The sequence below is a fragment of the Hipposideros armiger genome, unplaced genomic scaffold (assembly GCF_001890085.2).
Source record: "Hipposideros armiger isolate ML-2016 unplaced genomic scaffold, ASM189008v1 scaffold_123, whole genome shotgun sequence".
Taxonomy (NCBI): Eukaryota; Metazoa; Chordata; class Mammalia; order Chiroptera; family Hipposideridae; genus Hipposideros; species Hipposideros armiger.
Genome location: NW_017731473.1, coordinates 2,868,238 through 2,888,246, shown reverse-complemented (window position 1 = coordinate 2,888,246; position 20,009 = coordinate 2,868,238). Strand labels below are relative to the sequence as shown.

Genomic DNA, 20,009 nt, shown 5'->3' with positions numbered 1-20,009 from the left:
CACGCTAAAAAAGCGGCCCACGTCGGTGTTACTCACGCCTTCTTCCAGCTTCCCGAGAATTTTCATCTTGTCTTTCAGAGGCATGGCCCCTCCGCTTCCTCTAGATAAGTGCCTGGCCCGGGAGCAGGAAGCTGCTCATTGCCTCTGCTCCTCCTAGGAGCAGCCTCAACCGCTGCCCAAGGCCCAAGGCGCAGCAGCCTCGACCACAGCCGACCTAGCCGGGGCCGAGAGCCGGGTTTGAGAACCAGGAGGCCGCCCGCGAAGCCTCTTAACCTTCGGCTGGTCCTCATTCTCACTACTCCGCTTGCCGGACATTGGATGAGCCTTCGCCCTCAGGGGGAAATACTAAGCCGACCGGAAAGTCCGACTGTGTGACCAGCTGAACGGCGCCAAAGATGATGCCCAACAGCGACCCCGCAACCACTGGGAACCGTCGGCTCGGCCCTAACGGCCCCTCGTCTCGCGAGGCTCGGTAGCGACCGAGCGCGCGCGCTCCGCCAGCTCTCTCTTGCTATTGGCGCAGCGGTTCGCAGTCACAGCTGCTCCCGGCTGATCTCGCGATACTCGGAGAAGCATGCCGGAAGTGAGGCGGAGTCGGGGGAGCTCCAGCGGGCGGGGCATGATGGCGGCTCAGGTGCTGGCGCTGCTGAGGGAGGTGTCGCGGCTGGAAGCGCCGCTGGAGGAACTGCGCGCGCTGCAGTCGGTGCTGAAGGCGGTGTCGCTCAGCGAGCTCCGCGAGCAAGCGGCGGAACTGCGCCTTGGCCCGCTTTTCTCCTTGCTCAATGAGAACCATCGGTGAGAGGACCCTGCGGCTTGAGCAGGGGAGAGAGACACCCCAAGTATGGAGATGGGGGTGGATGGGGCGAGGGGAGGGCTTTTCCCAGTCGCAGTGAAGGTTAAAAAAAACCCCAAAAAACTGAAATTTCAGAGAGGGAAGGATCCTGGGCTGAGAGGCAAGAGAAGGGGTTCAAGAATAGCTTCTGAGGTGTGTCCCTGACAATCTCCTGGTCTCGCTGCCTTCATCCTTGAAATAGGGATTGCAGGGGGGAAGCAGGGGGTCCTATCTTGGCAATTTGGTAAGATCTATCAGCATTTTAGATTCCCATACCATTTGATCCAGTAATTCCTGTTAGAGGAATTGAACATGCAGGTATACTTGCACACAAAATGTACTGTATATACAGGAATATTCTAGCAAGGTGACAGCAAAAAACTTGAAACAGCCTAAGTATCCATTAAAAAGGGATTCTAATTAGGACACAACACCTGTAACACTAGGTGGCTATTAGAACAGATGAGATAGATCTACAGATGTGAACATGGAAAGATCTCTAATATATGTTGTTGAATGAAAAAAACCCCAAAACACTAGTTTATGATTCCATTATGAGTAATTTTAAAAAGGATTCCACACACACACACACACACACACACAAGCTAGTATAACATTGAGACTGTTTGAAAGGTGCAGCAGAAGCTATTAATATGGAAGTGGGACTTAGAATGATAGGACAGCAACTTTTAGTTTTCATTTTATGCACATGTGTAGTGTTTTATGTAAAAACACTTTGCATTTGATAATTTAGGAGAGTTTGACAATATTTGTGATCCAGAAATTTTTTACTTGAAAAAATAATGAAACACTGAATTGACATTGGATGATTTCGGAGGGCTTTCTTGGCTCTGACCTCAGATTCCTCCCTTTTTCATGTTTCCCTTTCATTAAATCCATTAGTTAACATTTTCAGGTCAGCCTATAAAATATCTCTTTTATTTGTCCACTTGAATTCAGGGCCTTATTTTCTCCTCCTTGCTAGGTCTATTCCATCAGTGTGACTCATTCCTTCTAGGTTTCCTTTTCTAGCATGACCTTCCCATGCGGCAACCACAGTGAACTTCATTTGGCTCACATCTTTTCCATGGTTCCCCACTGCCTACAGTGTAAAATCATGACTTCTTAGTCTGGTGTTTGGACCCTTACAGCATACTTTTCCAGCCTCATCTTTTCCCTCCACTCCTCAACACATAATCATCTGCTCCATCTACCAGGGGCACATTTACTTTCCCTTGAGCATGACTTGGTACTTGCCTAACTTTGTCCATGCCAATTCTAACCGAAATGCCCTCTCCCTCGCCAGTTCCTGTCCATCCTTTAAGGCTCAAGTGAAGTGTTATCCCCTCCAAAAAGTCCTGGTCACTCCAGTTGCAAGTGACTCGTCCTCAGATCTCCTGAAGGACATTATCATTATTTCTGTTAATGATACTTGATATTATAGCCTTATTGCTATAGTTCTGTGTTGTGTTTATTTCCAGTTTGTAAATTCTTTGAAGGCAGGGGCCATATTTTGTTTATCTGTGTATCCCTCCTAGGGTGCAGCAGGGAATACAATATATGCCCAATAAAAGATTAGACTCAATAATTTTAGAGAGAGACCTAGCCCAGTTACTTTATATTGTGGATGAAGAGACTTTCAAAGGTCATACCACAAGTTAACACCAGAGATGGAACAGAAACTGAAACGTAGGGGGGTTTAGAGAATAAGGTCCAGAGGGGAGATGGTTTGCTGAATGAAGGCGCAGTGCCCTTGGAAACAATTTTAATGGAAATGTATTAAAGACAGGGTAATTAAGAACTGGGTACATAGTAAATACCAATTGTAATTTATGGAACTAATTCTCTGGATAGATTGGCAGTCTCCAGATATATTGCTATTATCCTGACTAAACCACACAGGTTGCTATATACTGCTTCAGTATTTCATCTAATGTAAACCGAGAATTTTGACAGTTTTTGTGAGGGAAGATCACTGTTTTACAACATGGAAGTCAAACAAGACTGATTGTAAGTTATTAATTCTGGCTTCTTGACACAAAAGGGCTACCTGTGACCTGAAATTTGTGCACTATACAGTTTAACCTACCATTGCTTTTTTTAAAAAACTTTATTGAGCTATAATTTACACAAGTTGCACATAATAAAATGTACAATTGGGCAAGTTTTGACATGTATATCCTCATGAAACCACCACCACAATCAAAATAGCACAGATACCTGTCACCCTCAGAAGTTTCCTTGTGCCCCTTAAAAGTCCCTCTCCACTTCATCCAGATAAGAAGTAGTCCACTGTACAGATGTGCCACACTTTGTTTATCAGTTCACCTGTTGATGAACATTTGAGTTGTCTCCATTTTGGGTATATTGCAAATACCACTGCTATGAACATTTGTGTACAAGTCTTTTGCATAGACGTATTCTTTCTTTTCTCTTTGAGTAAATATCTAGGAATGGAATGGCTGGATCATATGGTAATTGTATGTTTAACTTTTGAAGAAACTGCCAAACTGTTTTCCAAAGTGAACCATTTTACATTCCTACCAGCAATATGTGGGAGTCAGTTATAGATGTCAATATAAAACCTAAGACTATAAAACTTCTAAAAGAAAACATAGGAAACAATTTTTGTGACCTTGGGATAAACAAAGATTTCTTTGATATGACACCAAGGGCATGATCCACAGAGAACAAATGGATAAATTGGACTCTTCAAAGGTCACAGTTAAGAGAATGAAAAGGCAAGTCACAAATGGAGAAAAATCTTTACAAAGAATATATCTGATAAAGGACTTATATTCAGAATATGTGAAGAGCTCACAAAACTCAATGAAAAGAACCCAATTTTAAAATGGGTAAATATTTGAACAAGAAGATATACAGATGGCAAAAAGCACATAAAAAGATACTCAACATCATTAGTCATTAGATAAATGCAAATTAAAATCACATTGAGATTCTACTACACACCTATTAGAATAGTAAAATAAAAAAGATACCAAAGCAGCCCAGTGTCCATCAATGGATGAATGGATAAACAAAATGTGGTATATACATACAGTGGAATACTAACAGCCTTTAAAAGGAAGGGAATTCTGACATCTGCTACAACATGGATGAACCTTGAGGACATTAAGCTAAGTGAAATAAGCCAGTCACAAAAAGACAAATACTGTATGATTCCACTTGTATGACGTACCTAGAATCAGCAAATTCACAGACACTGAAAGTGGAGTGGTGATTACTAGGGCCTGAGAGGAGGGAGAATGGAGAGTTAGTGTTTAATGTACATAGAGTTTCAGTTTTAATGGAAGATGAAGTTCTGGAGATGGGTGGTAGTGATGGTTGCACAACAGTGTGGATTTACTTAATGCCACAGAACTGTACCTTTAAAAATGGTAAATTTTATGGTATGTACAATTGCAATTTTTTAAAAAGGAAAAGAAATCCGTTCGCAGTCACTCTCCAGCCCCTTTTTATCCCCTCCCCCAGTTCTGGCAGCCGGCAATCTGCTTTCTGTCTCTATGGATTTGTCTATTCTGGACATTTCATATAAATGGAATCATCAAAAGGAAGCCATTTGTATCTGGCTTCTTTTACTTAGCATAATATTTCCAAGACTCATCCATGTTGTAGCATAGATCAGTACTTCCTTTTTATGATTGAATAATATTCCATTGTGTGGATATACCACATTTATACATTTACTAATTGATGGACGTTTGGGTTGTTTCCACTGCTATGAATATTCGTGTACAGATTTTTGTGTGGACATGTTTTCAATGATCTTGGATCTAAAAACATTCTTAATTACTCCCTTAGGCGTCACTGTGCAAAGTACAATCCCTGAGTTAAAAGGGTATGTTCATTTTTAGGACTTTTGCTATGTATTGCTTAATCACCTTTTAGAAAGGTTATACCAATTTAATTGTATACTATTAGCGTATGGATGCCCATTTACTTGCACTGCCTGTTAAGAGACAAGGAGGTTATTCTTGAAACACTGCATCTACATCTGGTTCTGATTAATTTACATTTTGAATAGCTCTTGAACCTTTTCCCTCTTGTCCATTCCCACTGCTGCTCCCCTCTTTCACTCTTTCATCACCTCTTACCATCAACTGCTTCTAACTGAAAAGTCTTTCTCTAACACTGATGCAGAATGATTTCTTAAAGTCAGATCTCATTGTGTTACTTCTCTGCTTTAGAACCACTTCTGGACTTGCTATTGCCTCCTGGAAAAAGGCTAAATTCCATAGCAGGACATAAAAGACCTATCAGAACCTGTGTGTTTTTTCTGTGTAATTTCTTGCCATGCATCTCCCTCCTTTTACCTCCTCCCCACTTCTCTCCAGTTCTGACCCCAGTCATACCAAGCCACTTGTAGACCCTTGAATGCATAACACTGGCTCATTCCTCTGTGCCTTTTCATGTGCCACTACCCCCTTTACCTGCAACACCTTTCTTCTCCTAGATAACTCCCACTTTTTCTTAAAATTTAGCTCAGATGTACCCTGTGCCCAGTGTTCTTTACTGAGCTCCCACAGCTTCCAGCTCTAACTTAGCATTTATCTACCTGGATTATAGTTATCTTCCTGTTTTTGTGCATCTTCCGTTGGACTGAGCTCCTTGAGATTATGGAATGTATTTTACCTTTCTTTGTAGCCCCAGCACAGGATGGCATGTAATAGGTACCTAGTAAATGTTTAATAGCTTAATGGAAGCTGGTGTTTCAAAGGGAAGTCTGTGTGGAGGAGATCCTCACTGATCCGGTTGTCAGGTATTATTAGATTGTTACCTCCTACCTGGCAGGACATGAACTAATGAGGTCTATGGTGTCTCCTTTAGGGAACAGACAACTTTGTGTGTATCCATTCTGGAGAGATTGCTCCAAGCTATGGAGCCTGTTCACGTGGCCCGGAACCTCGGGGTTGACCTGCAGAGGGGACTGACTCACCCCGATGATACTGTAAAAATCCTCACTCTGTCCCAGGTATGAAATTTTGCTAGCACATAATAAGGGAACCAACATTTAGTGACCACCTGTTCTGGGTTAAGTTCTATGCTGGGTGCTAAAGACAGAGAGATAAAACATTCTCTCTCTCTCTCTCTCTCTCTCTCTCTCTCTCTCTCTCTCTCTCTCCCTCCCTCCCTCTCCCTCCCTCTACTTCTCCCTCCCCCCACCTCCCCTTCTTCCCTCCCCTCCCCTCCCTAGGGAGTGTCTTACTCTATCCTAGTATGCATAGCTAACTATAACCAGGGGGATACAAGCTAAAGTAAAAAGTTCCACTAAGTATAGTTGGCATCATTCATTCATCAAATACTGACTGAGCTCCTTTTACATGCCAGGCATTGTATCATATGCTATTAAAGCTACCAAGGCAAATAAAGCCTATTTCTTTCCTTCAAAGAGCCCCTAGTCTATAGTAAAGATTGCCGTGTTCAGTCTTTTTATGGTGGCATCAACAAAGTACTGTTATAAAGATCACTAAACCAACAAACTGAGACAGTAACTCTTATCACCCTGGTAATCAAGACGCGTTACTATTCCAGTGAGCTGCTGCTGAGGATCATCTTGTTGAAATGTTAAGAGCAGTTAGTTTACCCAGTGGTGTTAAACTCCTGTTTCTCATTTTGTACTCTGAAGTGTTTATTCAACAAAAAGAAAAGTATCCATCTATTTATTTACCATTTATGTGCCAGACACTGTAGTATGTGCTTTACCTATTTAGTTTCATTTAATCTTCATTACTATCCTGCAATTAAGTATTGTATTCCCATTTTACACACAAGACATTAGGCTCAAAGAAGTTATTTAATTTGCTCAGGGTTTCAGTGCAGCTAAAAATGGAAAGAATTAGGATTTGTATTGTTTCACTCACTGGGGTGTCTCAACGCTTTACCCACCATTTTTTTTTTCCTTTCAAAGATGTGACTAGGCCAAATGTGTATTTGGCTTTAATGAATTTGGGTCATTTGGAATTTTTAATGACTTGTCTTTTCGTTGTAATCAGTAACTCTTAAAATAACTGCGCACTAAGGAAATTCGACCCTCATGTGTTCACATGTTGCCCCACCTTGGGAGAGTATTTCTGATTGTTTTTTTCTTTCAGGTTGGAAGAATTATTGAAAATTCTGATGCTGTTACTGAGATTCTAAATAATCCTGAATTACTAAAACAAATCGTTTATTGTATTGGTGGAGAGAATCTATCTGTAGCCAAAGTGGTGAGTCAGCTAGAACCATCAGCTTAAACAGGCGGAGAAATTAATACCCTAAAAGACGAAGAAAGGCTTTCTGGATTGAGGGGTGAAGGTTTAGAAGGGAGGATTTGTGTAATTGGATTTGCAACCTCATATAGATATCAAATAAATATATGGTGTCAAATAAGTACTAGTAAATCCTGTCTATTTGCTAGAATGCACATTTATAAATTATCCATCATTGGGCTTACATTGGGTTACTTCATAAGAAGCAAGACTTACATAGTAGCTGTGTATGTTTTCCAATAAATAATAATAGCTAAAATGTAATAAATGCTCAGTGGGCAAGGTGCATTCCATCCATTAGTTTTCATATCAGTCTTATGAAGTAGATATTAATATTCTGTATTTTTATGACTTAAGAGATATCTTTTTTCCTATCAGGCCATTAAATCCCTGTCAAGAATATCGCTGACCCAAGCTGGCCTGGAGGCTTTATTTGAAAGCAGTCTGCTGGATGATTTGAAAACTGTAATGAAAACAAATGACATTGTTCGATACAGGGTGTATGAGGTGAGACAAAAGGCATACTTTCTGATGCTTACGATTCAGAATGCAGTAACAGTTACATGAGAAGACGAGACGGCTCATTTGACATACATGAATGGAATACATAGTCTGTGTTAGGCCCTGTAGTGGGTGCTGCACTCCCTACGTAGTGTGTGAGACAGTCATATAAGAAGGATTTATACTGCACTATAAGTACTATAGTAGAGATGTTATTGAAGCTAAACTTTGAAAAGCTTAGTTGCAGTAGCAGTAGTAGAAGAAATGGCTCTTGTTTGCACCAGCTTTGTACTGAGCACTGTGCTAACTCCTCACATGTGTTGTCTTCTGTTCTCACAGTAAACTCTATACATCATTATCATTGACCTCACTATTACTGCTGGAGTTGCTGACCCAAGGCCACTCAGTTAATTGGCTACATATTCCAAACAAATCCTCTACAGTCTAATTCCCTCTTCAAAACACTGTCTTACTTTGCTTGTCTTGATACCAAACTATTCTCTTTTTCCTTTTGCCTCTCTTGCTGTTTCTCCTAAGTCTCCTGGCTCATTATCCTCTATTGAACTTTTAATTGTTGAGGCTTGTGAAGGCAAAGTCCCCAGCCCTGTTCTCCCTATAATCTGTATTCATTCAGCAATTTTACTCATCCTGTGATTTCAGTTCCCACCTATCATGGTGATGACTCTCAGATGTAAACCTCCAACCCATACCTCTCATCTGAGCTCAGACCTTCATGTCCAACTGCTAACTTACTTTCTCCCCTTAGATATATTCTAGGTCCCTCACCTCATGTTAAAACCAAACTTCTGATCTTTTCCACCCACCTCATGCCCCTAATAAAAAAACAGCAGCAACAAACTGGCCCTGTCACATAGTCCATGTGGTTGGGTATTAGACCTCAAGTTCATTCATTATAAGGCCTTGTTTTTCCTGCCACATACCCATTCAGTCATCACTTCGTGTCAGTTTTACTTAAACCCATGTGTTTCTCTTATTTGCTATAGCCATCAGCACCCTAGTCTAAGCTACCATCTCTCACCTGGACCACTATATTTGCATCCATACTGGTCTCTTGTCCAGTTTTTGTCACTACTAGTCTATGTTCACATGCAGTTAGAATGATCTTTTAAAATTCCAAATCTGGTTCTGTCATTCCTCTGCTTAAAATCCTTCAGTGTCCTGTAGCTCTCAGTAGGCCCTCAGGACATACCTGAATGAGTAAGTGAATAACTAACTGACTGATAAAATGCATGCATGCATGCATGCATGAGTGAATGAATGAACGAATGAATGACTTTTACAGCCTGTTTGTTGTTGCTGTTTTTACCTTTATTGATGATTTCTTTTGTAAAAAGTGCAGATTCACCCAGATACAATGGCGTGATTAATTCTGTGCCAAAGTAATTTTTTATGTGTTCAATGAAATTTTCCTACTTGTGGAGACAAATAATAGTTTTGAAAATTTATCTCTATAAAGTGCTTAGTCTTGCATTTAACTAAAAATGAGATTTAACAGGTTTGGGGCTGTTTTGACCTGCTTTTTCTGTTCTTTCAGCTGATTGTAGAGATTTCTTCTGTGTCACCAGAATCTTTAAACTACTGTGCCACCAGTGGATTGGTAACCCAGCTCCTCAGAGAGCTGACTGGTGAGGATGTGCTGGTCAGGTATGTTGGCTGAGAGAGTGAACTGACCTCTGTGAGGGCCAGGAAAGAACCTTGGGACTTAGCGTTATCTTCCCCAGTAGGACCTGTGCCGAGGTTGCAATCTCATGACAAATGTATGTCCTGAAGAAGGGGCCTTTGAAAAATATCCCAGGTTACACTGTGACAACACACTGGAACCTAGCAAAGTCTCATGTGACAATACAGCTACTTTTGAATGACTTTTCCTTGTCCTTAGGCATGCATGTATGCTCTTACAAAGTTGCAGTCCAATGAGAAACTGCCACTTTGTATCACTTAATGTGTTATCACATGTGTTACATGTTTTTTGACATTGTGAAATAATAGCACTATGGTGTGAAAGGAAAACATGGACTTTTGAAAATGAGGAAGACTTGGGCTTGCATACATCTCTCTACTATTAACGTTTGACCTCAGACAATTTGCTGTAACCATTCTGCACCTTAAGTTTCCTCATCTCCTAAATGGAACAATGACAAATCTATTAAGAAGACAATTAGGTGAATTGACCATAGAGACCCATCCAGTGGCTGACATAGGTCCTCAGAGAAATGTTAATTCCAATCTTTTCACTCCCAGCCCCCTACTCCCTAAGTCCCGTTTAATATTGCCAAATGTTTCCTGGTTGATATTCCACAATTTACTAATATATCCTCACTGTTGAACACTTGGTTTGCTTCAAGTATTTTGTTGTTATTATATAATAGCACTATAGCTATCTTCGTGTACTCAGGATTTTGTTTTCTTTATTTTAAATGACTTTCTTACCACCCTATGTTCTTTAAATGTGTCTGAAATTGTTAAACTCCTATGCTAAATGCCTATAAATCAGCCACCAATTATATTGTTTCATAGCATTCCTAATTAGGAAACTAATTTTGATAATTTTTTTAGCTGTGTATCAGATTTTGTAACAGAAAAAAACCCAGCAAATAGTCACTTAAAATACCTTAGGCGCAATTATAAAAATGCTTTTATTTTATTTTTTTATTAGTTTCAGGTGTACAAAACAACATACATGTACAAGACATTTACACCCCTCACAAAGTGATAACCCCTCCAAGTCTACTACCCATCTGACACCGTACATAGCTATTACAATACCAATGACTATATTCCCTATGCTGCACTTTACATCCTGTTGACTCTATAAATATATATTTAACTACAGTTGACATTTGATATTATTTTATCTTTTTTTTTTTTTTTAATTGGGGAATTGGAGGATGGGAACAGCACTGGGGAATTGGGGGAAGGGGAACAGACAAGTTGCTGTCCTTTTGTTCTTCAGTCTAGTTGTGGAGGACGTTGCTTCACTGGCCCAAGTTGGCACCATCATTGCGCTCTTCCTGGGTGAGGCAGATCAGTTGCTGGCTTCTGGACGGCCGCTCACTGCGGCTGCTGGCCGTTCACGCTGGCAGCTGGCTACACACGGTAGCCCATGGCAACCCTGCTGCAGCAGGGGCTACAGCCTACGCCATCACCGGCGACTCATGGCATCCCAGCTCCAGGTTGAGCTGTTGTTCAGCATCTTAGCTGTAGAGGGCAGTGTCACTGGCCCTCATATGTGGGATCCGAACCGGGGCCCTCTGGCGTCCCAAGCCAGTTCTTAACCATTGCGCCACTCGGCCAGCCCTTGATATTATTTTATATTAGTTTAAGGTGTACAGTGCAGTGGTTAGGCATTTATATAATCTATGAAGTGATGCCCCCGATAAGTTCAGTACCCATCTGACACCCTGCATAATCTTTACAACATTATTGATTATATTCCCCATACTGTATTTCACATCCCCATGACTATTTTGTGACTACAAATATAAAAATGCTTTTTTAGTTAATTGGGAAAATTTGATCATGGGTGGGTGTTAGGTGATACCAAAGAATTATTATTAATTTTTAAAATATGTGGTAAGGAATTATAATTGTGTGAGAAAATATTCATGTTTTTTAGAGATGCATATACAGGGGTAAGTATACAGGGGTAAATGGGAACATGACTAGAATTTGCTTTAAAAGAGTTCAGCAAAAAATGGAGAAAAAAGAGATGAAATAAGTAGCAAAATCTTGATAACTATACAATCAAGATTATGGGTGCAGGGCCGGCCGAGTGGCGTATTGGTTAAGAGCTGGCTTGGGACGCCAGAGGGCCCTGTTCAGATCCCATATAATGAGGGCAGTGACACTGCCCTCTGCAGCTAAGATGGTAAACAACAGCTCAACCTGGAGCTGGGCTGCTGTGAGTTGCCACTGACGGTGTAGGCTGCAGCCCCTGCTGCAGTGGGTTGCCATGGGCTACCGTGTGTAGCCAGCAGCCAGCGTGAGCGGCCCGCAGCCCCTGCGAGTGGCAGTCCAGAAGCCGGTGACCAATCTGCCTTACCCGGGAAGAGCGCAATGATGGTGCCAACTTGGGCCAGAGAAGCAATGTCCTCCACAACTAGACTGAAGAACAAAAGGACAGCAACTTGTCTGTTCCCCATCCCCAATTCCCCCAAAAAAATCTTAATAAAAAAAAAAGATTATGGGTGCACAACAGCTTACTGTTCTGTTTTCTTTTGTATGTTTGACATTTCAAAATAAAACACATTTTTTTTAATATCTCTTAGGAAGTAGCTATTTTATAGTGGAAACAATAATGGGACTCAAGTCAGAAAGTCAAGGTTTAAGTCTAAACTCTACCTTGTAATAAAAATGTGATTCTGGACAAGTCATTTCCATGTTCTCGTCCTGTGTCCTTATCTGAAAAAGTAGAGCCAGGTTACTGACTTTTCAGATTTGGTGGGAAGAGTTAAATGAGATAACCTACATGAAAGCAGTTTATAAACCATGCTAATCACATGCAAAATCTTGGCATTTCAGAGCCACCTGTATAGAAATGGTGACATCACTGGCATATACTCATCATGGACGACAGTACCTTGCTCAGGAAGGAGTAATTGATCAGATTTCTAATATAATTGTTGGGGCAGATTCAGATCCTTTCTCTAGCTTCTACTTGCCAGGTAAGAAACACAGATGCCTGTGGAAATGATAGTGAGTGCTTTGTTTCTCAGTTTTCTGTCAGGAGGAGGCTGGGGATTATCTTCTTTAGAACTGATTCCCTTCAGGTGACACCCATAGCCCCTTAATGAGGTGGAATCTGTTGCCTTGGGAGCCTTGCACTGCTGATTCTGATTTTCTGGAAATACTGGTTTCGAGCATTAGGATAATTTCTTTTGAGCCTCAGCTAAAAGAAACAAAAATAACACTAGTAATGATATTTACAGTATATTTCACAGATTCATCAAATCTCTGAGTTGGAATCTTTATCTAATGTAGGAACTACTCCAGTCATTCTGTTCAAGGACATGGTTAGTTTTTCTTGAGCATGTCTAGAAATTGGAGCTTTATCCCTTCCTTAGGTAGCCTAGATTATTTCATTGATGAACATCTGTTTAAAATTTTCTTTCTAATAATGACTCCAAGCCTAACCTTCCTGTAATTTGTATACACTGGTCCTTGTTCTTTGTTTTCCCTCTTGCACGTGGCAGGACCTGGGAGGTCCTTCAGTATTCCCTATGGTCTGTCCGATTTCCAGGTAACACAGTACCATAACCATTCACCTCTTTCTGGCCTGTGTTGTGTTATTGTACTTATGAAAACATAGGACCCCCAATTTATGCTGTCTTCCTCCCCTATTAAAATATATTTTTGTAAATATCTCTAGGATTTGTGAAGTTTTTTGGAAACCTGGCTATCATGGATAGTCCTCAACAGATCTGTGAGCGTTATCCTGTCTTTGTGGAAAAAGTCTTTGAAATGACAGCAAGTCAGGACCCCACCATGATTGGTGTAGCAGTGGACACAATTGGAATCCTGGGATCCAATATTGAAGGAAAGCAAGTTTTACAGAAGACAGGTTGGTATAACTTGTTTTGGCTTTCTTTAGAGATATCTTAATTTTTGACAAGGATTCAATATAGAATCAATTGTTTGCTGGTACGTTAATTGCTTTATAGAAACTACTTTTGTAGATGGCAGTCTTTTTACCATGACGTTGACTTATCCCTAAAAAGTCTCCTAATTATTACTTAATTTTTTTTTTTCCCCGAAGTTGGCTGAACCAAGCACTCTCCTCTACATCTTCCATAAATAGTATTCATGGTACAAAGACCGTGGGCTAGAGTCAAGAAAACCTGTGTTCATGTCCCAGTTTTAACACTGACTTGGCTTTTTGAACTTTGCTTACTCACTCCACTACTCTAGGCCTCATTTTTCTCATATTTAAAAAGGGTATAACTGCTTCTCGGGGTTGTTGTGAATATTTAATGAAAAGATATACATTTGTTTTATATATGTAATTTCAAGGAAGGAAAAGAAACAAAAATTTGTTGCAAGATTTTATGTTAAGAATGATACTTTTATGGGATATCCATGAGTACGTTGAAAGCATTATGAATTCCACACAAAAAAATCATATGCAGCACTGTTAACAACCTTGTGGAAGTAGATGTTGAAAATTTATATGCTGTTGTATATCACAACTAGTATCCTTATTATATGTACTTTTCTAAGTGCTTTTACCTATGACATGGAATCCTTCTACAATCCTACAAAGAACATACTATTGTCATTCTCATTTTGCAGATAAGGTAGCTGAAACTCAGAGAAGTTAAGAAAATTTTCTAAGATCATACAGACTGTGGGGCAGCTGCTACTCAAATCCAGGTCCTTTGATTCCAAATCCTCTACACTTTGATTTATATATGCTGTATTGCATATGAATGTGTGTTTTAGGCTTCTTACTTGGTCTCTGACTACATGTTTATTTTTATGTTGGCTTAGGTTTGTAGGGGTCATGGTATATGAAAGCAAAGAATAGTCTAAAAATCTCATTGTTCACTTAACACTCACAAAGATGGCTTTTATTTTTAAAATAAAAATAAACACAAAATAATAAGTATTGTCAAGGATGTGAGAAATTAGAGCCCTTGTGTATATCTGGTGGCAATGTAAAATGGTGTAGCCAATGTGGAAAACAGTACAGAGGTTTTTCAAAAATTAAACAGAATTGCTGTATAATCCAACAATTTTACTTCTAGGTATATAACCAAAAGAATTGAAAGCAGGGACTCAAATATACCTGTGTTCATTAACAGCTGTTATTCACAATAGCCAAAAAGGGTAGAAATAACCCAGGTGTTCACTGGTGAATGGATACACAAAATGTGGTATATACATGCAATGGAATGTTATTCAGCTTAGAAACAAATGAAATTCTCATACATGCTTCAGCATGTAGAAACCTTGAAGACATTGTGCAAAGTAAAATCAGCCAGACCCAGAAGAGCAAATATTGTATGATTCCACCTATATGAGGCACCTAGACTAGTCAAATACACAGAAACAGAAAGAATGGTGGTTACGGGGCATGAGGGTAGGGAGGAACGGGTGTCTTGTTTAATGAGTACAGACTTTCAGTTTGAAACGATGAAAAAGTTCTGAGATGGACGGTGGTGATGGTTACACGACAATCTGAGCTGTTTGCTGGTTAAAATGGTAACTTTTGTTATCTGTATTTTACCACAATGAAAACTATCTTCTTGTCCTTCAAAGGAACTCGCTTTGAACACTTGCTCATGAGACTAGGATATCAAGCAAAGAATGCCTCAACAGAGCTCAAAATTAGGTGTTTGGACGCAATTTCATCTCTTCTTTACTTACCAGTAAGTACATTGGGAAGTTAATAAGGGACAGTGAGGTATGTGTGGGAGAGACAGTCTGTATGAGCCAACATAATACAGGTTAACTTAATACAAATGTTGACCAAATAAATGCCGTATTTCTTACTCTTAGTGAAAGAACACAACCCTCATTATGTGACTAGTGACATTTTTAAGTTGAAGTGGAATCAGAATATTAGAACTGGAGAGGACCCAAGAGATTGCTTAATCAACCCCATCAAAGAAAACAAAACAAAACAAAAAAACGGGGAAGGCGGGCTGAGTTTGGGAAAGAGTGTCTCAGAGTTAGCAGAGCTCACACAGCAAGTAGCGACAGAGTGCCATCACAACCTAGGTCTCCTGACTTACAGATGTCTTGAGAGTTTTCTTTCCTGTCCTGTAGCCTGAGCAGCAGACGGAAGACCTCCTGAGGATGGCAGAGTCCTGGTTTTCTTCTTTATCTCGGGACCCACTGGAGCTCTTCCGTAGCATCAGTAACCAGCCCTTCCCTGAACTACACTGCGCTGCCTTAAAAGCGTTCACGGTAGGCGTCCCCTTCTTTTCCACAGGGAGTGCTTGAAATGAGCAGGCCTCTGCCATGCCCTGGGGATACACAAGTGCATAGTACAGTTTCTGCTATTAGAGATTAATGAGGGAGACAGATGTATACACAGATCATTTCACTAAATGGCATTGTGGCAGAAAACAGAGTGCTGTGGGATCACAGAATTAATTCCAGATTCCTTATGTGCCATCAAACAGGCCCTTATTGACCCAGCCTGGTCTTCCTGAGCCTTATTTCCTGCCATGTCCCTTCCGGCACTTAATGCTCTTGTGATAACTTACTGCTTCCTTTATGTCTCTGGACTTTTGTGTGCGCTCCGCTTTCAACACTTCTTCCCTGATTTGCTTATTAACCTCTTATTCTTCAAGGACTAGCTCAAGTATCTCTTCAGCAAGCTTTGCCCAAATCCACAAGGTTAAGTTAAGCAGTGTTGGCTCTCATACTTTGCACTTATTTATTCATTCAGCAAATATTTGTTGAGTTTCTATTTTGCTTTTTGCTAGGTTCTGGGGATACAGTAGTGAACAAAATATACAAAGACCTTCCTTTCATGTAGCACACTGTCTAGTGAGGGACCCAGACAGTAGATACAATAGTATAGTTAATTATATCATTACAGTTGTGGTAAGGATTTTACCTCTGTGGTCTATTTATTACATTATGTTACAATATGTATTGACCTGTTAAACAGAGAATGGGAACCATATCTTATTTATCTCTGTAGCCCCAGGACTTACCATGGTGCCTGGGCTCATGGAAATACAGTCATCACTTTAGTAATCTTAATAATGGGATCTCAGGCAGCATGCTTGGCCTAGAGAGGGAGGGAACAAGGAGAGCGTCGGCGACAAGAAAGGAGAGACTTCCTGCAGGATGTGATACTTGATCTGGGCCTTGAAGAGTACAGTATCCCTGTCAACTTCAAGAACATTGTTTTCAGACTGTTTCATCTTTGGTAAAGTCACGGTGATGGTCATTTTGGCTTCTGCATTGGTGTTCTTATTAATTTTCCCCCCCACACTTCTACTTATGCTCTACTTAGTTGGCCACAGTTGTAGATATAATTTTTTATTTTCTCGGTGGGACAGCTGTTTTTATGGCAGCACACCGCTCATCCTTGACTTGTCAACAAGGCTGATGTTTCTCAAACTTGAAGATCTTGTAAAAATGTAGATTCAGGGGTTCTCGAATGGAGCCTGAGATCCTGAATTTCTAACAAATTCCCAGGTGATCCTGATGCTGCTGGTCTGCAGAACACACTTTGAGAGGAAGAGACTAGCCTATAAACTCGATTGTTCCTTGTTTTTCATTAAAATGGAGTAGCAAGATTTTAAAAAACATTCCAAAAAGTTGCTGTTTCATTATTTTAAAGTTTGGAAAAGATTAAGAAATAGACATATTTTTTAGTCACATGTTTGGTGTACTTCCTTTTAGTATTAGTATTAGCACTGATTGATTGATGAAATGTTTCAAACATATAGTCATACCTTGCTATACCTCTGCCCAAACCCATTCCCCTTTTTTCCTTCTCTGGATAAAATTAATCACTGTCATGAATTCAGGGCTTACAAGCCCACACATGATTTTATACTTTTAGTACATATGCATATATGCTTAAACAAATTACAGTGTTTTACTTCTTTAACTTTGTAAATGCTATCTTGCTGTTCGTATCATTCTGCAATTTGCTTTTTCTCCTCAACATTATGTTTTTAAGATTATCTATACGAAAAAAGGCAACCAGAAAGTAATTAGTATTTCATTGAATAGCCACAGTGTATCATTCCCTTATAAATTAAAATTTAGACAATATCTATTACAAATGGTGCTACAATGAACGTTCTCGAAAATATCATCTTACTTACATGTACGAGTATGAGAGTTTATTTAGGGTAGTCTTCTCTAGTTTTTGTTATTTTTCCACTGTTGTAATTATGCCATGTATATAACTTTGATCTGCTTTTTCATGTAACAACAGATTTACCTATTCTTTATAAACATTCTTAATGTTTATTCAATTTTTTATTGCTATATACCATCATTTACTTATCCATCCCCCCACTATTAGACATTTATATTGTAACTGTCACACTGTGATGAACATCTTTGTATAAAAAGATTTTTTTTAAAGATTTTGTTGGGGAATTGGGGGAGGGGAACAGCGTTGGGGAATCGGGGAAGGGGAACAGACAAGTTGCTGTCCTTTTGTTCTTCAGTCTAGTTGTGGAGGATGTTGCTTCACTGGCCCATGTTGGTATTAGCATTGCGCTCTTCCTGGGTGAGGCAGTCCCTCGCCTGCCATTGGACGGCCACTCACTGCTGCTCACGGCAGATCACAAAAGCGCTTGCCAGCTGCCGGTCAGCCCCACTGCAGCCTACACAATTGTTGGCAACTCACGGCAGCCCACCTCCAGGCCAAGCTGTTGTTCACCAACTTAGCTGTAGAGGTCGCAGCGTCACTGGCCCTCATGTGGGATCCTAACCAGGGCCCTGCTGCTCAGAGCTGGCGTCCCAAGCCAACTCCTAACCAACGCGCCATTCAGCCGGCCCTAAAAAGATTTTTTAACATTTAGGTTATTTTCTTAAATTAGATTCCCAGGAAGGAATTTACTTAGGCAAAAAGTAACATTTTTAAGGTTCATGTTGCCAAATTTCTTTCTAAGAATGTGCCATTCTACTAACAAACTTAACTTCTTAAGGCTTAGAGGAATTGTGTTCTTTCTGCCTTCCATTTCAGGCCATTGCAAACCAACCCTGGGCTCAGAAACTTATGTTTAACAGTCCAGGTTTTGTAGAGTATGTGATGGACCGGTCTGTGGAGCATGACAAAGCTTCAAAGGATGCCAAATATGAACTGGTGAAAGCACTTGCCAATTCCAAGACAGTTGCAGAAATCTTTGGAAACCCAAATTATTTGAGGCTCAGAGCTTACCTGAGTGAAGGTCCGTACTATGTGAAGCCTGTTTCCATGACAGCAGTGGAAGGAGCTGAATGATTTCTTCTTGAGTCTAAAGTCTAGACCATTTTGGACCAAAATGTCTCCTAAAGCCTTTGACTCGCTCTGTATTTTACAAAAAAAGAGACTTCCCTTCCTCCTCCAGAATTATGGAGTGTCAAACCTAATTTTATCACCAACATTTGTTGTCTTTCTACATTGAAATACAATGTGAAACCAGGAAAGCAGGCAAACCTGGTTATAATTGAAACAGATGTTTTTCAGATTTATTTGACTGCCTTACTTTTTTCAAGAAAATGGAAGTTTTGTTCTCTTCCTGGAAAATTTTCATGGACTTAATGTCTTATTTTAAAACCTGCTTCAACCAAAATGGAACCAAATTGCTTCTCTTCACCACCTGTTTTTCTTAAATCCTTTCCCCCTTCTGATTCCACTTTCCGAGTCTTGGATATATGTATTCTTTGAAAAAACAAGTAATATGGCATCTTAAAATTATGTTCTCTATACTAAGAATAAATACTTTTAATAAGGTCTCTTAATTTTTTTTTGTTACTATTATTCCTTTGAAAAATAGACAGCAAACTTTTTAAACATGTTTCTAGTAGTCTTTGATGCTTTTTTGCTATTTATCAATGGTTGCGGTTTAAGAGGAGGGGAACTGATAACATGTTAAACCAGAAAGGTCGCTAAACTATCTTTATATTTATTGGTGGGTCATCATTGCTGAGGGTTTTGCTTTTAACTTTTCAGATCCATTAAGTCAATGTTGATTTGATCAAGGAGCCCTAATAACCAGCGTCAGAACAGAGGGGACGCTGTGTAAACCAGGATGCCATCTCATTGATTAACGAAGGATGCACTTCCTTTGCACTGACAAATATCGTTCCCACCTGTTTTCCAGTGCTCTGCTCTCTAAACAGCAAAGCACTCTGCACACCAGCCACCAATCCAGAGCTTTCTGCATGAGTTTATTACCAGAGTGTAGCAGTTCAGAATTTAGAGATAGGTTTCTGTTAAGCCATGGTGACGTTGATAAACCATCCCTGCTATGTAACAAAATGGACCGCAAGTGACCAGAACTCTTGTCCCCAGATTGCTTATCTCTCTTCTGCCATCTCTGGTATCCCTGAGTCTCTGGGAGAAACATTCTGTCCCTTGAATGTGACTTTGGTTTAATCTCTTTCATGATGTTGTTTTTATTCATTTAATGTCAGAGGTCAGAGGATTGCCTCTCCTGTGTATGGCCTACATAACTCATTCTGATTTGGCACCTGCAACTTTTTTTTTTTAAGTAAGTAAAATATGCAAATTATTATTTTAGTTTGGATTTAATAAACATTTACTGCTCATGATGTGCTTGGCATTGGCAAAAGTGTTAGACATTATCCTAAGTGCTAAATTCACCTCATTTAATTTTTGCATCTCTGTTTCAAAGATGATAAAACTGAGGCTCAGAGAAGTTAAGTAGCTTGTCCCAAGATCACAAAGGTAACAAGTGGCT

General features: G+C 40.0%; 1 protein-coding gene across 2 annotated transcripts; it reads left to right on the top strand.

The window, feature by feature from the left end:
* Positions 1 to 591: 591 nt before the first annotated feature.
* Positions 592 to 19,047, top strand: PSMD5 (proteasome 26S subunit, non-ATPase 5). Of its 2 annotated transcripts, none has more exons than XM_019648281.1 (10): positions 592 to 795; positions 5,681 to 5,825; positions 6,946 to 7,059; positions 7,480 to 7,608; positions 9,158 to 9,267; positions 12,145 to 12,287; positions 12,992 to 13,183; positions 14,881 to 14,990; positions 15,391 to 15,531; positions 18,290 to 19,047. In XM_019648281.1, the coding sequence occupies exons 1-10, from the start codon at positions 620 to 622 to the stop codon at positions 18,545 to 18,547; spliced, it is 1,518 nt and encodes a 505-aa protein (XP_019503826.1). In that variant the 5' UTR covers positions 592 to 619; the 3' UTR covers positions 18,548 to 19,047. The 2 variants fall into 2 exon arrangements, with proteins under 2 accessions (XP_019503826.1, XP_019503827.1); XM_019648282.1 differs by having other exon boundaries at positions 754 to 839.
* Positions 19,048 to 20,009: the final 962 nt, after the last annotated feature.